Source organism: Falco biarmicus, chromosome 7, assembly GCF_023638135.1.
Source record: "Falco biarmicus isolate bFalBia1 chromosome 7, bFalBia1.pri, whole genome shotgun sequence".
Lineage (NCBI taxonomy): Eukaryota > Metazoa > Chordata > Aves > Falconiformes > Falconidae > Falco > Falco biarmicus.
In genome coordinates, this window is record NC_079294.1 from 13,775,991 (window position 1) to 13,797,377 (window position 21,387).

General features: G+C 35.6%; 1 protein-coding gene across 5 annotated transcripts in view; it reads left to right on the forward strand.

Annotated features, from left to right (window-relative positions):
• STRN3 (striatin 3) overlaps window positions 1-21,387 on the forward strand; it is a 66,845-nt gene that overhangs the window by 4,344 nt on the left and 41,114 nt on the right. For all 5 annotated transcript variants that reach the window (XM_056345336.1, XM_056345335.1, XM_056345338.1 and 2 more), the window contains exon 2: window positions 16,992-17,095. In XM_056345336.1, the coding sequence (XP_056201311.1) occupies window positions 16,992-17,095 (104 nt within the window). The remainder of the gene's footprint in view (window positions 1-16,991; window positions 17,096-21,387) is intronic.

Genomic DNA, 21,387 nt, shown 5'->3' on the forward strand with positions numbered 1-21,387 from the left:
AGAATAATTAAGAAATGTAAGTACTCAGAAAAAAGTATATACAATTCCAGTATAAACAGTATGCATCCTTTTAACTCAGATGTGCATAAAGATTAATATGGCAGTTAATAAATTTTCTATCATATAAAGACAGCTTTAGTGACGTACAACTGAAGTTCCTAGTTTAATTTTACAAATGCTCTTTTCTCAACTATTCACTGACATTGTGGGAGCATTTTGTATTTTTTACGTAAGTGTTTAAAAAAAAAAAAACGAAACAACCTACTGATTTCCAATGGTACTTGTATGCTTCTCTTTCCTCCACCCTTTCTCCTGGGGTGTGGAGAACAGCTATTAAAGGAATTTTATGAACTTTGGGAACCTCATCAATATTGCAGTTATATCCCAATAGGTGGTTCTTTAAAAAATCAACAAACAAAACCAAACAACAAAAGGTGCATCTTCATGGGAATAGTTCAGATTCGAGGTGATTATCTAAATTAGGTACTTTACATGTAATTGTAAGTACGTAAATGGCTTAATGTCATGAAGTAGATGAGAAGATGTTCAGAGTGTAGATAGTGTGCAGTGTTCCACCTTTCTCAGAGCTTCTGTGTTTACAAAGTGTAGCAAGAATCAATTGCTGAAGTATTTGATTTGTTTTAATGTGTTGCAGATTTGAAGGGGGGATAATGCTGGGAATGTTCCCTTAAAATTGGAGGAACAATTAATACTGATAGTATAGATTTTGCCTTGCTTTTGGTAAGCAAATAATTTTGATGATTTGAAGTGGAAGAGGTTAGTTATGGTTAATGGTCATTAGTTAAGGAAAGAATCGGTGCGTCTCAGTCAGCAGCTAGGAAGCATGAAGTAAAATATATAAAAAAACCCACCACCCTGACTTTTCAGGAATTAGTGAAATTTTTTGCAGGGGTCTATTGTAGATACTAAAATGCTCTTGGGTCAAAAAGTGTTTGGATGAGTTTGTGGAAGAAAAGTCCCTGGGGGTGTCTAAATTAAAACACTATTTCTGGCTCAGGATACTTTTGCTTTACAAGTTTTTGGAGATCTGGAATATTTTCTGAGGTTTATTCTGGTTTTGTGCTGCTCCTGTGGAGCTACCTGTTTGCCCATAGTTCAAGTGGCATACTGGCGTTGGTAGTCTATTGGTCTGACCAGACGTAGCCAGTCTTAGTCTTATGACCAATGAGGCAGCTTTGAAATGCTTTGGTTTGATTGTTTGAAAATACACATAGTGCTGGTTTGGTACTGTTTTGCTTAAATAACAACCCTGATTGATGTCAGGGGCATTAACTGTGATAGAACATGCAAAGGTTACAGTCAGAAAATGCAGATGCTGCAACTGTGAAATGCACAGTGTATTTTAACCATGTGCATTGTTTATTGATTGTATTCTAGATCATTGAAGTTAGAAAATATGTATAATTGATAAATGGCTATTTCATTGGGTCTTAGAGATGTATTTCAGTATTCATTATGAAATTAAGCATCACTAACTACAAAAGCAGACCTTAAAAAAACCCACAAAAATGACAGAGGACACTTAACCGGCACTGACCAAAACCAAAATGAAGCAGGCTGTAAAAAGTTGATCAACTTTCTTATTTGCAATACTTGTAAATGCCATGAGGTGTGTGGGTAATACACGCACCTGAAATGGCTAACTTCAGTTCGTGCAAGCTGTTAAGGTGCTTGCTGTAGCAGGGGTGCAGAAGTAACTGTCTGTACAAGTGAATAATGTTTATTTACATTATAAAGTATTTGCATATTTAATACCTTTGTTTTATAATGAAACTTTTTTCCAGTACAAAACGGCAAATGTCTAACAGTAAAACCCAGAAACTTCTGTTCATTAATAATTTTTCTAAGCTAATGGTGAAAACAGCTACATATTTTGTAGAGTTAAGTGCCTTTTGAAATTTAAAGCACTGAATTGAGAGTTCTGTGTATTTTGGGTAGAGGGCAATTAGACATAATCAAGGGTTTCCCTACTGTGGCTTTCTGTAAGCTGTTTAGTCAACTGCATTAGAGGCAGATAGCCTCTGGTAGAACTTCAGGTGCCTGTTTACTGAAGGCTGAAAGTGTTGTCCTGTGTGTGTATATGTGAATCCTGCCTTCCTCATAGGCTTCTTGGCAGCAGTTCCAAACTGAAAATGTGCAGAGCTATTGTTGTTTTGGTTTGTTTTCGGGTTTTTTTTTGTGGATTATTCATCCACAGAGAAGACCTGACTGTAAATTAAAAGGCAAGTGCTATATATCAGACCTTACACTAAAAGACAGGCAGTTCTCCTTACATGAACTAAGGAGATTTCTCAATGTAGTTAAAGGTAAATAGGAATAAGATTTTCTGCTGCAAAAAGAGGGTAGGTACTTTGTTAATATTTAACTTCTTTCACTATAAAATTGAGATACTGTTTGTGGCTCTAAAGGATTAGAGTGTTCATCATAAAAAGTCCCAGTGTGTTTGCTTTTCTGTTTATGCCTTGTTCTGCCAGTTTTCTTTTTTAAACGGTTGATTCAGATCTTTAACATTTCTGTATAATTTTCTTGCAGTACACACCTCAGAGAGGCAAAAGACAGTGAAAGAATGCAGGACACAGAGGCACATAAAGATCCATGTAGAAATCAAATAGGAAATAGCTGAATAGCTATGAGGTTTACGTATAGGAAGATGTTGATCAGCATAGTAGTTAAGTAATCAGTCCTGGAATATTGTTCCTAAATAACTCCCTGCTGTCAACACTTGGCGCAAAAGTGTTTTTACTGTGTAATAACTGCCTTTTCATAAATAATTATTTGGAATAAAGTCACTCTTACTTAAATGCAATGCACAGAACTGTTACTTGATAACAGCTACTCTGGTGAGGTTTTCTTTTAGGCACAGCCTAAAAGTATGTTATGTAACACTTCTTGATGAAAATTACCTTTTTTTAAAAAAAAAACCCACTGTGACATGTATTTTATGTCTTAGTTTCATTGCTATCACATGTATGTGCATTTAATGGCTCTTTAAGGAAACTCGCTTTGAGGGATTTTTTTTTTTGGTGGGTGCAGTATCTGGTGGTATAATAATTTATTTCCTACTGGAAATTGGTTTTGAGATAGTGGTGAGTGTTCTTCATCTTTTTGTCATTTAAGAACTTTGGAGAAAGTGATAATGATTTCCTTTTTTCCTAATTGATGAAGAGCTGGCTAGGGAAGTTGGATCCTCCACTGATTTAGTGAATCTTCAGGACAAAGAATGACCTGCAAGAGCTTTGTTTGCATATCTGATTGTTATTTTTTGTCACTCACACTGTTCTTGAAATATTCGGAGCAATGGCTCAGCAGGATACTAAGTTTAATGATATCTTCTGCCTTCATTTGTGCAACTCCAACAGGTATTAAGAGCTAATTATGAAGTTGTCTGTTCTTCAGGATCAGTCCTGAGCCGACAGCATGAATTCAAGTAGTGTGTAGTTTTTTCTGCCTCTAGGATTTTTATAAAAATGGCTAAATAGACGTAACTTGCTGTTAGCCATTAGGAGTAAAAGCAAATTTTTCTGGGTTCACAGTAAATTCCAAACAATGTAACTGGAAGATGGAGTGCATTCTTAGCCTTTTTGAAGGTACTCTATATGTTTATATATATATTTGTATTGAAAAATCCTGCGTCTTGGCCACAGCCTTCTGAAAAACTGTGCTTCTGTGGATGCTGATTGAAATTATCCTGAAACAGGGAACGAACTTAAGAAATTTCAGATGCCTGAAGTTCTGATTATCTTTTTTTTTTTTTCCTCCCCCTTAAATACATTGTTTGGTGTATTTTCTTCCGTTTGCTCACCTTGGATTCTCTTTACCCAAAATATGGTCACTCAAACCACTGCTACCAAATTTGAGGTTGGTTCTATAATACTCCTTCTAGAAAAAAATATCTAAAAAACCCTCACAACCCATTGCTCTATATTAGTGACCACTGTAAGAAGCTGGAGAATGCTTGATTCTAGGATTTAACTTGAAACTGTGGTTTGTTTCTGTGTAAAATAATTTTCATCTCAAAATACATTTTTCAAGGTGAATACTATGGTCTGCTTCATACGAAGCTTACCAGCAGACAGCTTCAGTACATTTGCTTGTATTTTAGGTATCACAGTATGTCAAAGTAGGGAATAAGTATAAAGTTTAACTCTTTAAAACACTTGGCAATTCAAGAGTTATGAAACTAAAATTGTTTGAGGATAAGGTGCTTTAACTTCTGGGCCCCAGGGTGCAGAAGCAGAATCCTGGGATACGCCTTGAGACACTGGGAAAGAAAAAGATCCTATTCTGACAAACAGAACTCTCAGAAGTATTCAAGGAGAACATGTAAACACCTTTACAAGTTTTATGAGGCATATTCTGTTTTATAGCTTTAGCAAGATTTGTGCAGTTGAATTGGTAGAAGGCAGGACTACTGGTTGTGTTAATTCTGATAGAGTGGTATAAGTTAAGAGAGTGCTGGCACTGTTCTGTGCCAGGAGGCTAGATTAACATTTAGGAGGTGCAAAATACCCATTCCTTATCAATTTTCTGTGATGCTTCCCTTAAAACACTTAATTACACACTTGTATTTTAACTGTCTTACTCTCTTGTTTTTTCTTTTATTTCCGTCAACTTGATTGTATTTGATTTTGTTACTGTCAACATTGTCACTACCTTAATGATGCGAAGCTCATTTAGCGCTGTAATACTGTATTTTTTTATGTGTATATAGATGTCGTCTTATATTCTCGTTGTAACACTAGTAGTTTCTACTTTCCTTCTGTCTGTTCCTTGGGGATGTGTGTTACTGACCTGCAGCTGATGAACATTGACATGAGTGTTCATCACTAGAACAGTCTAGGTCAGTTCAGGTCACTGTGTTAGCAGTGTGCTGCAGGTTATACTTTCCCCTTCTGTATTCCTAAATAATAAATAATGTTGCCGGTTCTGGAAAGGAAATGTATGTTCTTGAGGATATTTGCCATGCTGCGATTTTTCCTTCCCTTTCCACTATAGTGATTGTAAGGACCTGCCACACTACAAAGTGTTCAGCTTCACTCTGGCATGTGTGCTCTTGTACTACAACCACTAGTAATAATAAAGAGCCTAGTTCTATTTAGTATTGTGTCTAACAAAACTCTGTGGCACTTGATTATTAGCTGTATATAACAACAATATAACTACATCTTAATGGAGTAATGCACTACTATAGTGATGCTGATGGTGTATGATTAGTCTTACTGGTTGTAGTGGTGACTTTCTTGGAAAGAAAACTTTTTGCTAGCTTAGATGTGTTCCAAAAAATGCCCAACAGTTTAAAAGACTGTATATGAATAATTTTAGTTGGAAATGGGGCCAAGGTGTGAAACTTATTCTTGGTTTTAAAAGATGCTACTTGCAAGGTTCATGCATTGAGGAGAAATGTAGAAAATATAGATGGCAGTGGCAGAAAGCGAAACTGCATCAGTGGGTGACTGTGTGCTGAAATAAATACGCTGAGTTGCTTTCTTCCAGGGCTGCTGTGAGTTTCCTGCTAAAAGAAATTTGTAAAACCCCTGATGATGTCTGGCTTTCTAAGTGGGAGTTATAAATTGGGAAGTGATTTTTGTCTTGTGATCTGTGCAGTACTGGCAAGGTCAACATTGCAATATAATGTCCCATTCTTCAGTAGTAATTTTGAAAAGAATGCTGAAAATTCAACATAAAAATTTGAGGGCTGGAAATAACAGCCTCTCTTGAAGAGAGAGCCATTGAATTCAGTCCTGTTGGCTAATCAAAAAGAAGTTTGAGCGGCAGCCTCATTAGGTGCCTCCCTGGGTTTTAGACATATTCAGACGCTTTCTGATTTAAAGTAGAAAATTGTTTACAGGGGTACGACACAGCAGACGGAAACTTCACCTTAAAAAAGGAAAATTATCCTAAGGAAGGGGTATAAATCATGTGACAGATACATGTGTTAAGTTGGGTAGCTGCTGCTTTTTTTTTTTTTTGGTAGAACAGCCAAAGAAATAATCAGGCAACAAGTGTAAAATACTGAAATAATTTCTGTACAATTAAAAGTTACAAATCCTTTCTACATGAAGGCACAGAAGAAATATGAATGGATTCAAAATAAGCCATCTATTACTCTGTAGTCTAATTTTCTGCTATTAAGTTTATAAGTTCTTTGTATGCTTTTTTGTAAGGCATCATAATTAAATGAAAAACTGGACCCTTGGAATAAGCTACTGGGGGAACTAGGGGATTTCTTTTTCTCTCTTGTTGGTTTGGTTTTTCAGGGTATTTTTATTCTATTTAAATCTCAAGTCATATTTGAATCAGTCCAAAGGTAACTGAATTAAGTATCTATTCTGTCTAAATTTCAAACTACTTTAATTGATCTTCTTGACTTTTAAATCAATTTTACTTGCATCATTGTTAGTTTGAAAACATACTTTCCTAGGTTCTCCCACTCCAGTTATCCTGTTAGAGAACCTAGAGGACTATTGTTTTCCTCTTGGAAGATAGATAGTTTATAAATGTGTTATAAAAGCTGAATCTCCAGCACCTTGACTTTGGAGTCATGCATTAATCTCTTCAAGTGTATGATTGAAAATAAAAAGTGTTATATATTGCCTGCTTTGGATAGAAAAAGCATATTCTCCAAATCAAATTCCAGTAAAATGTATGTGTGTTTATAAGTACATACAGCCACACAAATGCATAGTTTGCTTATTTTCAGTATCACTTCTTTGGCTTTGTGTGTTCTAATCTAATTATGAAGAAGACTGCAGTGGTAAGCAGGAATTTGATTATGAGAGTACTGTAGATTAATCTTGCATATTCACAGGATTGAATGGCTGTCTTAAATGGAAAGGAAGCCAGTGCTATCTGTACTGTCATAGGTGAAATGTACTCAACATAGCTAGTTTCTGCTAGGAAAGGCAATGACTTTTTTCATTTATTAGCTAAAATAGAGACCTTATCAGATTACCAATAGTCTGTATCAAAGTACAGTAGTTTAGTAGTTGGTGGGCTGTTTAATATGCCTGTCAGGCTATAAACTGTTCTTGAAGAATTAAAATCAGAAGAAAACATACAGGAACCCTTGCAGTGTAAATTCTAAGACTCCTGATTGCAAAATAATCCTGATCTTTCTTTAAGGTCTCTTACCATTGCTTTGGTTGCACTGCATTTCAGTCTGTGTTTTGCAATCCGTTTGTGCTGTAAATTAGAACCATTACATAGTATTGTGTATGAATTGCAGACCTGTCTATAGCAGCTTATATCTGTGTTTCAGTAGCACACAGAGAAGATACAAACATGTTCAGCAGTTTGTGCTTTGTTGAATCTTTGATTATTTTGGTATGGGTAAATATATATCGAGAGTTTTGGGTCTGGGCAGAAAAGTGCTTCAGAGACTTCAAAGTAGAGTGCAGATTTTTTAGGAATTATTTTAGCATTACTTTAGAACATTATTTAATGAATAAACTGACATTTATGATGACGCTAAATGTCTTCAAAGTACTTGCTGTACTGTGGTGTCATAGCTGCGATGGTCAAGAGTATTTCTCAAGTGGTTAAAACAATCTAATCTGTGGTTACGGTGTATTTTGCTGTTGCTTATCAAAGCTGGTGATTGGACTCTGACTTGGCTGCAAGCTTGTCTGTGTCTGCTTTCATAAGTTTGCCCAAAGAGAAGACACTGCTCACAAGCTTTGCTTCCCTTAAGCATTTCGTACTGGAATAATACACAAAATGTTCCAAAATAGAAAGTTTACATAGGAAATACTGTATAAAGTCTTGTTAATTGGGGGAGGGAACACTTCCAGTTGATAGCTGATATTTTTGGCAAGAGTTCAGATTTTGATGCTGGTGTTGCAATTGTGTTGTGGATTTTTTCCAGCACAGACCTTTAGAAAATACCATGACTGACTTTTATTTTAAAAATGCAAACCTTCAATGATATCTTACCAAATGGTAGTCTAATAAAAATGTATTTTAATCTGTGGAAAAATCCCTAATTTTTGGCTGCTGTATGTGGCAAAGAAAGAAGGTAGCATTGATCCTGGAAAAATACAGGACATTTATTTTGTTCTCTGTTTATTCCCAATATTTTGCAATAGGTACCTGACTTTATAAAAACTGTTGAGACAGTGAAAGTACTAGGCGCATGAAAGACACGATGCTCTCAAGCTCCGATGTGTTAAATGACGAAGAAATTTGGCAGGGTTTGGTTTTGGGTTTTTTGTTTGGGGTTTTTTTTTGGGGGGGGGGGGTGGGTGGGGTGGGTGGGTGGGGTGTATACTCTTGCTTCATTTGGTAATGCGTGTGAGAGGCTTTTGGCAGCAGTCTGTTTTGGACACTAACACGATCTACCTTTGTGCTATTGTGAATATCGTGGCAGAGACCTGCTAGATAGTTTCATAAAGAAACACTGAAGGTGAATGTAGGATGTGTTTTGTGTTACATTTTGGCGTTGACCAAACTATGTATTGGCAGACTAAACTGCCTAACTAGTTCTCACAGTTTTCTGTAGTCCCATTGAAAGTGACTGTGTGTTGATATGTAAAACTATTTAACATTCTCCATTAATTTTTTTCTGTAAAAGTCATGTGAACACTAATATTCTTATTTATTGGAAAATAAAGTCCCATAGCAAGTCAATGAAGAGAACAGATGTAGGATTCCTAGTTTCATTTTTACATGACTTGATGTTCAGGAAGTACATACTTTCTTGAAGGATACTTATGTTTTGAAACAGTTCTGATTGTAAAGAGATCTTAGTTTAATTTACATTTATTTGCAGAGCTTTCTTACGTTATTATTAGAAGCAAAACTGCCTTGGAGTCTTGGGAGCTTGTGTCCAAACATGTTTCATAGATTATTCAACCTGCTAAAGGAATGCAGTTGAGGTACACTATCCAGACTCCTCAAAGAACAGTGTTTGTAAGTAGTAAGAAATAACTTTTGCTGCTTATGTTTTACTTGGCTACTTAATTGTCTTGAGTTATGGCATTCAATTTGATGTTTGAATGGAAAGGTTGTAATATCTCAGTAGAATTATATTGATATTGGTGAAGATAGAATAACTTGGAGGTAAAAATGAGTGAGTGTTTTTTGAGGTCAAAATGAGCATTTGTGTCTGGTTAGGTAATCTAGTACCTGCAAGCATTCCTGTTAACTGTCAGTTGATTCAAGAAATTATTACAGCTCTTGAACAGCTTTCAGCTAAAATTTGCTGGATCTTGGGTCTGCTTAGATGCTGATGTTCTTGATGATTTGCAAAGGAAAATTAAAATTTGCTAGTGGACGAGTCTTTAATGATGCTAAAATAAAATGCCTACAGAAATTGAGGTGTGTTGGGAGGAGAGCTGGCATACAGAGACAGGGGCTAATATTCTAACACTGTGGCATGGAGCACTGTAGTAGTTCTCTTGCAGTATCTTGATGATAATGACCAGATTAACTTCACTTTTCCTGAAGTTAATTTTTTCTATGTCTAATTCAGTGTTACAGAATAGAATCTTCTCCCAGGAAGATGACAGTTCTTTTAAAAATTCCTAGGCAGCAACTTACTTTTCTTAAGGATTGCCTCTGGGACTAAAATGGAAAAGAAAAACTTATTATAAATTAAACTGTGCTCAGTATTTTGTAAGTTTTTAACTGGAACAAAATTTTGGAAGTCTGTTGTTGCATGAAGAACACTTGAGAACAAGAGCAGTCAATATGGTAAACTTCCAAGGCACTTATATTTGTTATTCCAAAAAAATAGTCTTTGACAGGAATGTTTGTTGTAAGAGAGTTTGAATCCATAGGTTTTAGTGGCCTCTAACTTTTTTGGGGCCTGATAGTCTCAAGTGACTACACACACACCCCCGCTGCTAGTGTCTGTGTGCGGGATAGGCATCTATTGACAGTTGATTTACTTAGTTCCCAGACCATGAAATTTAGACTGTGTTAGTCTCTAAAAACACATCCACAAGTTAATCTGAGTTTTGTGACTCCAGTATTCATAAATACTGTGTTGGTTAGGAGAGTGGCTATTAAAATCCTAGCACAAGAAAAAATGATTCCATGGAAAATTTCTAGTAAGGAATAGTGACAGAATGAAGGCAATCTCATACTGAGTTTAAGTTGTGGCTTAGAAGTTTGACCTTAGCGCAGAGGGCAAATTTGAAGGCTGGATTTTCTGTAAATTGTTCAAGGAAGCTGATGAAACTTGACAGTATTTGGCCCTGTAGTGAAAAGAAGCAAACTGAATGACTGGGGGTGATACCGTGGTAGTGGTAAAGAGGAAGGACAGCTTCAGGGAAGGAGGGAGTTCTGGAAGCATGGTCTTCGCCATACGCATTGCAGGGCTGAAGGGGACTTAGAGATGAGTAAGTTCTCTTGTATCTGTCAGTTGTGTCACTAACCTGCCAAATTTCTCTTTAGAGCTAGCTGAGTTTTCTGTCTACCACTCTTGTGGGACAGTTGCTCAAGTATGTCAGTTTCCTAGTGCTTAAGTATTGCTTTTGAAAAGCAATCAGAAAGTGATCAGATGAGTCTTTAGAAAAAGTACTGGTTGAGGAGTAAGAAATGATTATCGGTGCAAATGGAAAAGATCCATAAAAAAGGGAACCTTCAGGAGACATCTTAATACCATTGCTACTTTGCATGCAGTAGTTACTGACCTGATATTTAACTGAGTGTTCATAAGGTTGTGCAGAAAATGATCTTCATTTGCAAATGTTGCTCAAATATACACTTGTATTAACTAGCCGTTGAAATTTTTTTTTTTTTCTGGACCTTAAACCTGGGCTTATGGTATGAAATAAAGGTTTTCTGTTAACATGTGAGAGGTAATGTTTCTCATTTGAAGTCTTTCAATTACTGTTCATTTTACAGGATATTTAAAAGTGGTATATCTTTGAAACATGTATGATCTTGATAAGACCAGTGACATCTCACTGCACAGCTTACTGGAGAGAATTGTGCCCGAGACTTTAATTTGCAAAATAAAGATTGATTTTTATTTTTTTATATAAATTTATTTAAAATAGTCAAGGTATCTTCTTTCAGTCCTCAGTTGACAGTATAAGATTAATTGTAATAAATGTATAGACATAATCAAGTCCGTAAGGATACACTAAAACTCTTTGAAGTGCTTAACGCTTACATGTGTGATGTTTAGGTGTTCTGAATGAGATGGTTTTAAACTGTGTCGAAAACTGAAAGTGAAGGCTTCTCTTCTGTTCAGCTTTCCTTTTGTGAATGGGAACTAGACCATCAGTAGCTACACAGGTGTGTCCATTGTTTATTATGACTCTTACTGTTACGAGTCAAATCTTTCACCTCCATAGTATTTTTTAGTTTTTGAAAACAGTGTTCTCCTTCATCTTTGGCACAATAAACTTTTAAAAATAAAGATGAAGTTAGTTTTTATGTGTGACAATAATTTTGTGATTAAAACAAAATATTTACAAAAATATTTTACTATTGTTTTGAGCTTTGTGGCATACCCTAGTAGGATAAGCATACACTTGTGTGTGCACTGGGTATGTATATTCAAGCTGCTTCAGTGTGTTGCAGTTCTTTCAAAAATACTGAAGGCCTTTCCTTCCTTCCTTCCAGAAGTCTGAATAGACTTTAGAAAAAGAAAACACAGGCATTGCATTGCAGCTGGCATTGCTTTACATATACTTGAATTTTTTAAAAATAACACTTCTAGAGTCTGAGAGTTAACAATGTTTACAACTGGAAAGAAAGTATACTCACTGATTGCATTCCTTCCTGTATTGGTAAATCCATTAGAATTTGATTGTTTGAATGGAACACTAACACTTCCCTGTACAAACAGTGTAAGGCAAGTCCTTTAATCTGTCTTACCTCCTTTACTCTTCAGGTTTCATGCCTTTTTTTCTTTTGATATGTTTTGCCAGGTTTGAGATGTTTGAATATTTCAAACACTGCATATCGGGATTTATTAATTAAATAAGACTATGAAATCCTGTATGTAGTTGTTATACACCCTTTAGGTTGCATATGCAATTTTACCTGCCCAAAATGCTGTAGTAACTTATGTCCTTTGTCCTCAGTGGTTAAATGACTAAGAGGAATATGTTTGATCAATGTGAAGATTGTCTTTAAATCGGGCTTTTCTGTGCAGTTGAGGCAATAAAATGCGGTTTTAATATGAATGCTGCTATTATAGGTAGTGCTGTAGGAAGTGCAGAGCATTAATTTCTAAGTTTGAGGACCTTTCAAGCTTCTTTAAAAAGAAGGAAAAGGAATTGCTCATTTTCTTCCCAGAAAACATTTTTTATTACGTTTTGATTTATCAGCTTCTCTGTGAAATGCAGTACTTCTAATAATTTAAAGTTACATGGAAGTTCTTTAGTGAACTACTTTAAATCATCCATTACACTTTGCTCAAACAGTGTAATCAGTGATTTACTTATTTCCTACCGTTCAAGGAAAACTTCATTTTCTTGTTTGAGGTCTTGCAGTTCGTTGTGTGAAAGACTATTGCCTGGTTTCCCCATGGTCACACTTTCTACTTAAAAGATAAAAATCTTTCCAGATACGACATGTAGTGCATGTATGTCTGAAATGCAACTGCCCTTAAAGCAATATTAAGTTTACAAAGTCTAGAATATTAGGTGTTGGATTTTTTGTTTGTCCCCTGCTATATGTGCATTCTGTAGTTGTTTAACCTCAGACAGTTCTTTTTTGTGGGTTCTGTACTATTCAAGTAGCTGCTCAGTAATTCTTTTTATCCTTGTATTCCATCTTGCCTGGTTTCAGGCATATTTCATGCATCCTTGCACAAATACAGAGTGTCTGTCACTTATCTGCTGCTCAGAGCTCCCTGAATTCACTTTCATAATAAAACCGTGCAAGTTCATGTGGTGGTACTCTTATTTACAGCTGAGGGCGAAGGTGCAGAGGGAGCCCAGAGTTGTCAAGTGTCACTGAATTTTGTAGAAAGATAGTGGATCTTGGAGATCTGTGAAACTACCGTAAATATCAAAATGGGACAGACTGGTAGAAGAGAAGGAATCTGCCCTGCAAAAGAGGCTCCTGGTTGAGCTTGTTTGAAGAATCTGAAGAAAAAAAAAAAATCCAACAGAATCTGTACACAGCTAAATTCAGCTGGATTTTCTTTAAAGCCATGGGAGGCTATGTTTTTCCTTACAGATCCAGTGTTTTATACATGTTCTGTAAAATAACGTTTTCTCCCCCTTAAGAAATGGTCTTGCTAATACACTTTTTAAAATACATTTTGATTGAATTTGTAATTCAAAAGAGTTAGGACTTGTCCTGTATTTTAATTTCTTAGCCTCTCTACTCTTGTTTTTGCAACTTTTATGCCCTGGACATGCAGGTTATGATATCATGGTAAGTTTAGGCTGATCTAAGACCATGTTGTCACTGAAAGGAGCTGTTACTTCAGTATCCTGTTTGCATCCCTTGTGCCAGCCAAAGTACTCCCATGGCTATACAGAGTAGGATCAGGAAACTGATGTAATTCAGAACTGAGTAAAAAATAAATAGAATGATTTCCTCAGTAGGCTTAATGTGTGGTGGCAGAAGCAGCTAAGTCAGCACAGTAAAAGGAACAGAAATAGGAGGAGGATTGCTCCGGTTAGTATTAGCCTGGGGACTTGCAGATTGGTTTAAGACAATGGGAAGAATATGTTGTAACTGGGAGTGAGGGAGGGAAGGTGAGTACCAAATTGTTCTGTGCCATTTCGTTTCCTAGTTTTAGTGCCAGTCAATCTTTAATCATCAGTGTAGTTAGAAATCATATTGAATGTAGCTCTCCTGAGATTTGTTTCTAAGGAAGGGAATATCTAAGGATTGAGAAAGTTGTATTATATAGAGTGCATTTCTTAAGTGTTTGTCTGTGGAATGTAAGAGTACAGCAACCTTGAGGGAGACCGATCTGTTTACTTTTTGTTTTTATTGAACCTGAAATTTACTGCTCTTCTGAAAAGTCAGTGTTGGGAAATTCTCTGTTCATTCTTAGGGCTCATTGTCATGCAACATGTCAAGTGATAGTTTTGACACCTCTTATTTCTCAGTGCAATACTGAAGGAAGCAAGTTGATTAATGTAATTTATACAGCAAATCTGCAGTGATCTTATTATTGGTTTTGTATTGAGGGACTTGATGACTAAGTGTTCCTAAGGACTAAACTGATTTTTTTCGTATTTCTAAGATAAAGCTCTTAACTTCTGCATAGATGACTTCTATTACATTTTAACCATGTGATGGTTACAAATGAAGTTTTAAAAAAATAATTCCTAAAATCAGTCAAATATGTATATAAGCAATTACAGAAAGTGATGCTAAAAGTCTGCTAATATTGACAAAAATGTCAAAAACCCGACTATGAAGTACATTCATATGTGGCAATCTTTCTGTTCAACCTTTTGAAGATTATTATGCATACAATTGTATATAAAAGATTTTTTGAGGGCTTTTTTCATAGGGTGGATTTTTGGGTTGTGTTTATTTTTGTAACATTATTTCTGTAGTATATTGCTTTGTAGGATCACTCAGCTCATTAACCTGTATAATTGAAAAATACGAGATCTAGGTAATATCTAGTAAATATGGAGACTTAATTCTATTTCGTCAAGTGCTGCAGAAGTATTTCCAGAAGAAGGAAGTAGTTTGGCTGTGAGCGTTTAGGAGCAGATGGCTCCCTCTGTGTATGATTGCAGCTATATTATTTTCCTCTCCATTATCAGCAAACTGAAGATTAAATAAGGCCCAGCAGCTGCAGCTGGCAACTAAGATTTGTCAAATACTTACGAAAAGGTGCTGACCAATGAAAGAAGACTAATAGAAGGGAAGGAGACCATCGTTTACAGGTGACTTGAGTTTTGGAAAGAGTTGAGAACTGCAGAGTTTTGGAAAGAGTTGAGAACTGCATTCAAGTCCATGAGCATAAAAGCTTTCATAACCTTTCTTAGGTGATAATTATCAAAGTATGCAGGGGTTTTTTTTGTAAAAAAGATCTGTGTGCACACAGTAATTTCCAAACGTTTGAAGTATGGTATTGCATGCATGTAAAGTGATTATTAAAAAAAAAAAAAAAACCAAGCCACTTTTATATCTATTTTATGTGTACTTCCGTATTTATGTATAAGGATACTATTTTTTTGTTGTCTTATCCTCAGCTAGTGAAAATTGGGGGTAACAAGCTGGGCTTGTGAAATTGTCTGGTCATTTGCTGCCTTAGGTACTAGAGGAGGGCAAATTATGTATACTTGTAGTTTTCTACAGAAGGCTGTTAGCTTTCTTTTGAATTAGAGGCAGTGGTACGGTATTTTTTAGAATCTAAGAAACATAATTGCAGTTGAGTGTATTTGTTGGGTTTGTTCAACTCTCTCCATCCCCTTCCATTGGGAGCCCACTGTTTAAAACAGCTGATTCTGGATCTTGGTCTCTACACTTTATCTTGAAGTACCTGTGCAATCCTTACTAAGTCTGGTGTTGGTTTTCCCCCCCACCCCCTTCTCTATTGCCATGCACTGTTTGGTGAATTACTCTTTCTCACCAAGTGGCAGTGGTTAGTTGAGAATGCTTTGATGACAGACTCTTAACTGAAATGTAACTGTCTTGTTCTCACTAGGATTTTAAATTTTAATTGATCAAATCATTAGTTGGCTAATGCAAGGTGAAAGAACGCATTATAATTTGGTTTATTATTAAGCAGAAGGCCAGGGGGGCTAAAATCAGGGCTGATGTGTGAAGTTCTATATGTTAATCACTTACTCTTGAGAAAGGAGCAATGCAAGAATGCTATCCTCGTTAGACTGTTTCAGACTCTTAACCACTGAAAGTAATGAAAGTGTACAACCATTGCTTTTAACAGAATCTTCAAGGGGATGGATTAGGTGCTGATTAAAGCTCTGCTGTTTCTTAGTCCATCTTCAGCTCTGTAGAACAAAGTGGTCTCAGCTTTACTCCCCATATTCTATTTTTCTAATCCCTCTTTCAAGAAAAATATGTATTAAGTCTTGTCTTGAATTAGCTGTCCAATGACTTCAGTCAATTTAAAGTCATAATGAGGGCAAATGAGTCTGTGGTTTCTTGTAATGATGGCCAATCCAGTAATACCATTAACTATTTAAATTCTGTATTCACATGTGCAAATTCCCTTGTCTTCCATAGGATTTTGGCTTGCAAATGACAAAATATAAGTCCTTTCACTTTGTAGTGAAGAGACTAATTCTTTCTCAACAAACTTTACTACTTTTATTTTTCAACTACTGTAGTTTTCCACTAGACCTTTTGCATTAGTTAAGATAGCTTGTATGTTCTACTGTATTCATTGTTATCTACTAAGCAGGCAAGTGGGAAGCTTCATTACTTATTTGTAAGTTAGGTGGGTAATATGATTGATGCTTTAAAAAAAAAAAAGCATTCTTTTTCTCCATATAGAACTTCACACAAAAATCAATTCTCCCGTGATACTCTGACCTTCAGCTGTCTTCAGTAGTAAGTAAAATGTGAATCCATAAAATAGTTGTTTCCTGTATAATGGATTTATAAATCCTGTATTTGCATTCATGTAATCTGTTCAATATACTGGCATTAAAACCTAAAATGCTTAAAAGTATGCTGTGTACCTATTTTAATAAGGCTTTGGGTTTGGAAGAAAATATATAGTAGAATTTATGCAAACAATGCCATAAGGATGAAAATGTGTGCATATATTAAAATGTTTAACATGACTGCTATTTATGCCTTCTTTTAGAGTTACTATACTAATACCTTTATTTCAAGGCAAAGTTGCCAGCATTTATGAACAGAAAATAATACTTAGTCTCTAGGGCAGAAATATTGTTGTTAATGACTGACTGAAATTATTAATGTGAAACAGTTTGGTTTTGGTGTTTTGTGTCTTTTTTTTTTTTTTCCTTCCTTCCAAGCCAGACTTCATTGCTTTGATTTGGGAACAGAATGGAATAAAATCCTTTTTTTTTTTTTTTTTTTTTTGTGTGTGTTTTCAGGCTCGGATAGCGTTTTTACAAGGGGAAAGAAAGGGTCAAGAAAATTTGAAGAAAGATTTAGTAAGAAGAATAAAAATGTTAGAATATGCATTAAAACAAGAAAGGTAGGTATAAAAACTGTTCCGTTTTTATCTGACCTGGAAGACTTTACAGACTAGAAGGAATTCGATCACATTGTGAACTATCTTTGCTAGGTGATTCTATGTTACTTTATGTAAACTGTCTTTATGGTTGGTCATTTTTACACTATGTTTTCTGACTAAATGTTAGTGTCTGCTATAATAAAAAGTATAATTTTCAAATTGTTTGGGCTAGTGTCCTAAACACACAAAGTTCAAATTGCAGTTTCTCTTTTATGAGTTAGAGAATAGTATATTAAGGAAGAACAAACATTCTAAAACTGTTTCTGCCTTATTACTATGCCTTTATCTGCTCTTCAGTGGTATTAAACTTGAAAGGAATAGAAATACTTTTCTCTTGATTCCCTACAACTACTTTGTGTGTGTTGCACGATGGAAACTATATTTTGTGACATAACAGAATCCTTTACAAGTTAGTATTACATTTTGAAGTATTGGGTTTTTATTCTAGTCTCAGTGGGTATGTTTTCTGTAGCATTAATTAATGCTTTAAAAATTAAAATTCCATTCAGTCCATGCAGGCTAATGGCCTTCAAACCTGTGTGTTCTTCTGTCGTCTGGTTATTTTGTTTGACCAAAATTAGTACTTGATTTTGCAAAACCACTAGGGAAATAATCTTGTCATTTGCCTATATTTTCAGTAGTGGACTCAATTCTTATATTTAATTTTATCTTGCTCTTAAAATGTAGCTGAATTCAACAGTGTAAACATCTTGAGGATCAGACAACAAAAGAGATAGCTTTAGTTGTTCATTTTGATTTGAGGGGGACATTTCTGCCAGAGCAATCTTAAAAATTTGTAGCAGAGTATTGTGAGGCTTCACCTGGACATTAAGTTAGTTGTCCAAGTGTATGTCTAAATGTATGTTAAATTTTCAGTTAGTAGTATGGGTAAGTGACTAGTACAGAAATAACTTTGATTAGTTAGTTTCATATTAAAAATAATGTTTTGGCAAGGATGCGGACATACCTCTGTGTGAACATTCCAGTATAAAGGTGCTTCAGAAAAGGGCATATGTTCACGTGGAAAGCAATATCAGCACATGTGTTTTCTGGTAAAGTAATAGGCAGAAAGGATCTATTTCTTCATTCAGCCCTGTCCTCAAAATGGAAAGTAACTCAAGGTTTCCAACCAGTGTAAGGCTGAAAGTTAGGTGCTTACATCATATAGGTAATGTCCAAGTCACGCTGGATTCAAGGCAGATGAAAAGTATGCAAAGTGTTTGGGTGTGGGTGCTCTTATAAAGAACACTGCATGTATCAAAGGAATAATATGCTATTATAGCAGACCCAAGTGTCTTGGGTATAAGTAACTTTGTGAAGTTGGAGACCAGTTTGGTTCTTTTGGCAGTAATAAACTCTGTGCTGCACCAAGAGGCTTTCTGCAAATGCATACCATAAGGCTGTGAGGATTGCCTACTTATTGAAATACATCAGAGGCAGTTAATTACAGCTGGAGTGTGAAGACATCATATAACAGAATGCAGAAGATGAGTGGTGTTGGTGAAAGCTCACTCCTGCTTTCTCCTGAAATGCAGCTGCCTTCATAGTTTGCCTTCCCATGAAATTCCAAAATTCATCTGATGGGCAAGAAACTTGTAAACATATGTACAAAAGAAGCAGAACAGCAGAAACATGCAGTTTGCTTTAGTTCTTGTGGCTAGTGGTACAAGCCAACACTGCATACTTTTCAAGAGGAAAATCCTTGCTTAAGTCCCAGCCAGAGTTCTCATGAAGATTGCTAAAAACAGGAACTGAAACTCTGGGGTTGATTGGTGAATGTGTGGGAGGCAACAAGGAAGTTTTCTGTTATTTTTTTTGCTACAAATGCTCAGTAGTTTGAGGGGATCTAATTGCAAGAGTATGACCAATTGAGTAAGGAAAGCAAGTAGGTACTGACTTGCCAGTAAATCATCCAAGAATGTAATATGTTAGTTTCTTGGTTGTTGCACTGAATGAAGAGTTCAGGACAATGGATGTTATTTTTTTGCCATTCTTCCTCTGAGTAAAGAATCATAACTAATGAAGAAAAACCAGTGTCTAAAGCAAAAGAAATCATGAGAATTTCAGGTCTGAAAATTCTTGACAACAGTTTTTAATGTTGCACCTGATTCTTCTCTACGTCCTTTTTCCTCCTCTTGTTGCTGACTCCCTGATGCTGTCAAAAAGTTTCATGCAGTGAAATATCAGATTATAGGGAGTCAGAAACAAACTCATTCAGGCAATGATAGCTGTTGTGATTTCTCAGAAGGGTATGAAACAGGACATCATTATGTAAGATTAAATAAAATCCAGTAGTAGTTACAAAACAGCTTGATATTTCTGGTATTTATCTCTAAGTCTGTGTACAATGTGTGATAAAGTTTTAGAGAAGTAATTTTTAATTATTTTAATATCCTTAAATATTTTGGTAGTTCTGTATCAATTTCTGTAATAAAATTAGGCCTGTAGTTGTATGTATAGGATTGTTTGTCGCTAGTGTATATTCCTTTATGGTGCTCTACAGACCAGTCAGACCACTTCTGTTGTGTACTCTGAGCCACTCTGCTCCAAGCTTCATTAGCATGGTTGTGTTTAAATTAATAAGGCTTGCTGAGATCATAAAACTGTGGCTATATTTTGACTTCATGTGGTTTGGACTGGAGCTGGCTTGTATCCTTGAGTGGTGGGATTCAACAGTTAAATAGCAGCAAGCAGTTAAAACAACTTAGGGCACTGTTTGTCCTCTTTTTTTCACTCATGGAAATTTAGCCTTAGAAGAATATCAAGTCAATACTCAAAGGATTCAAAAGATGCCTCTTGTAGAATTCAGTTACTGTGTGATATGGGGGAGTAACATCCCTGACTTGTCAACAACACTGTAGCTAGTTAGTGATTTTTAAGATCTGTAATAATTACCCTTGTTTGTGTGAAATTATGGAAAGGAATACATGTGCAAATATATAGTTTATTGGAATTTAAAAATTTAATTTCTTGCTGTGAAATTGAAGTTGAGCATCAGATGTGATGTGAAAGACACAACTGACCTGGTTACATGCAGCAATATTTTGGCTTATTTGTAGTGACTAGTCATTGGTATAATTTTAGATTAGATATAACATCATTATCTTCTCTAATGAACAATTAAAGCAGAATTTTAATTGTTTTGAAATTGTAGCTCTAGAATGGAACAACTGCTCCTAAATAGTATTCGCCACAGCTCTAAATTGAACAGCTTTAAGTTGGCTTTCCAATTAGTGATTTTATTGGTTTCGCTTATGAATTGAGCCAAAACATTTCATCAGCTTTATTTAGTTTCACGGTTTCTTAATTATTTTTTTTGTGGTGGGTGGTTGTTTTGGGTTTTTTTTTAGCCCCGAATGTACAGTACTTTATAGGGCATATAAGTCATAGTATGCACTTTTATCTGGAAAGCTTGGTGGAACACTGCCCTCTTACAATATGGAACAAAGATTTGCCTCTCACTTTAAGGAGAACACCTAGGGTAGGCAGTCTTGGTAGTGCATGGATGAAATATGAACTATTGAAAAATAATTTTAAAAAATATTGTGTTTAATTGGCAGTGAGTCAGATTCAGGTCACACAAATACTTAGTCTTCAGGAGCCTTACAGTTTTTCATGTTTTTTAGCATTACAGTGTAATTGCTATGGAATGCAGGATTTTATCTTACTGTAAAGGGTCAATAGTGCCATCTACTGACAGTTTGTTAATGAGACTGTTCCTAATTGCAATTATAGCAAAACTTCTGTAGTTCAGAAAACGTTCTATACCATCAAATATATCAGGCAGCATTTGAGATTAACTTTTACCTTCAGTTTGGAAAAAATTGCAGCAGTGGCTCAGCTATTTGAGAAGATGTGTTCGAAATTCTTGATTTTGTCCAGCATGTGCTCTATTATGTGTCTTACCTTGAGAAATTTCATGTTTGGGTATAGTATTTAAAATTGGTGGGAGCTAGATACAGTTAAGGTGTTCTTAAAACTTTTGTCAAATGTTTGGTTTGGAATTATGAAGACGGCTGTATTTTATAGAAAATGTGGCTTCTAGCATTTTTACGGAGAACTTGCAGGGCTCTACTATGGAATATTTAGAGTTCTTTTCCCTGAGATTCTGAGTATTTTTGCAAAGGATCTTTGAGGTAGAAGCCAAACTATGAAAAGTCTAGGATAAAGTTAGAGAATTCCAGGATACAGGTGTAAGTAGTTCATGTGCTATTCCTGGAGGTAAAGGGAGATGAAGACATTTTCATAGGCAG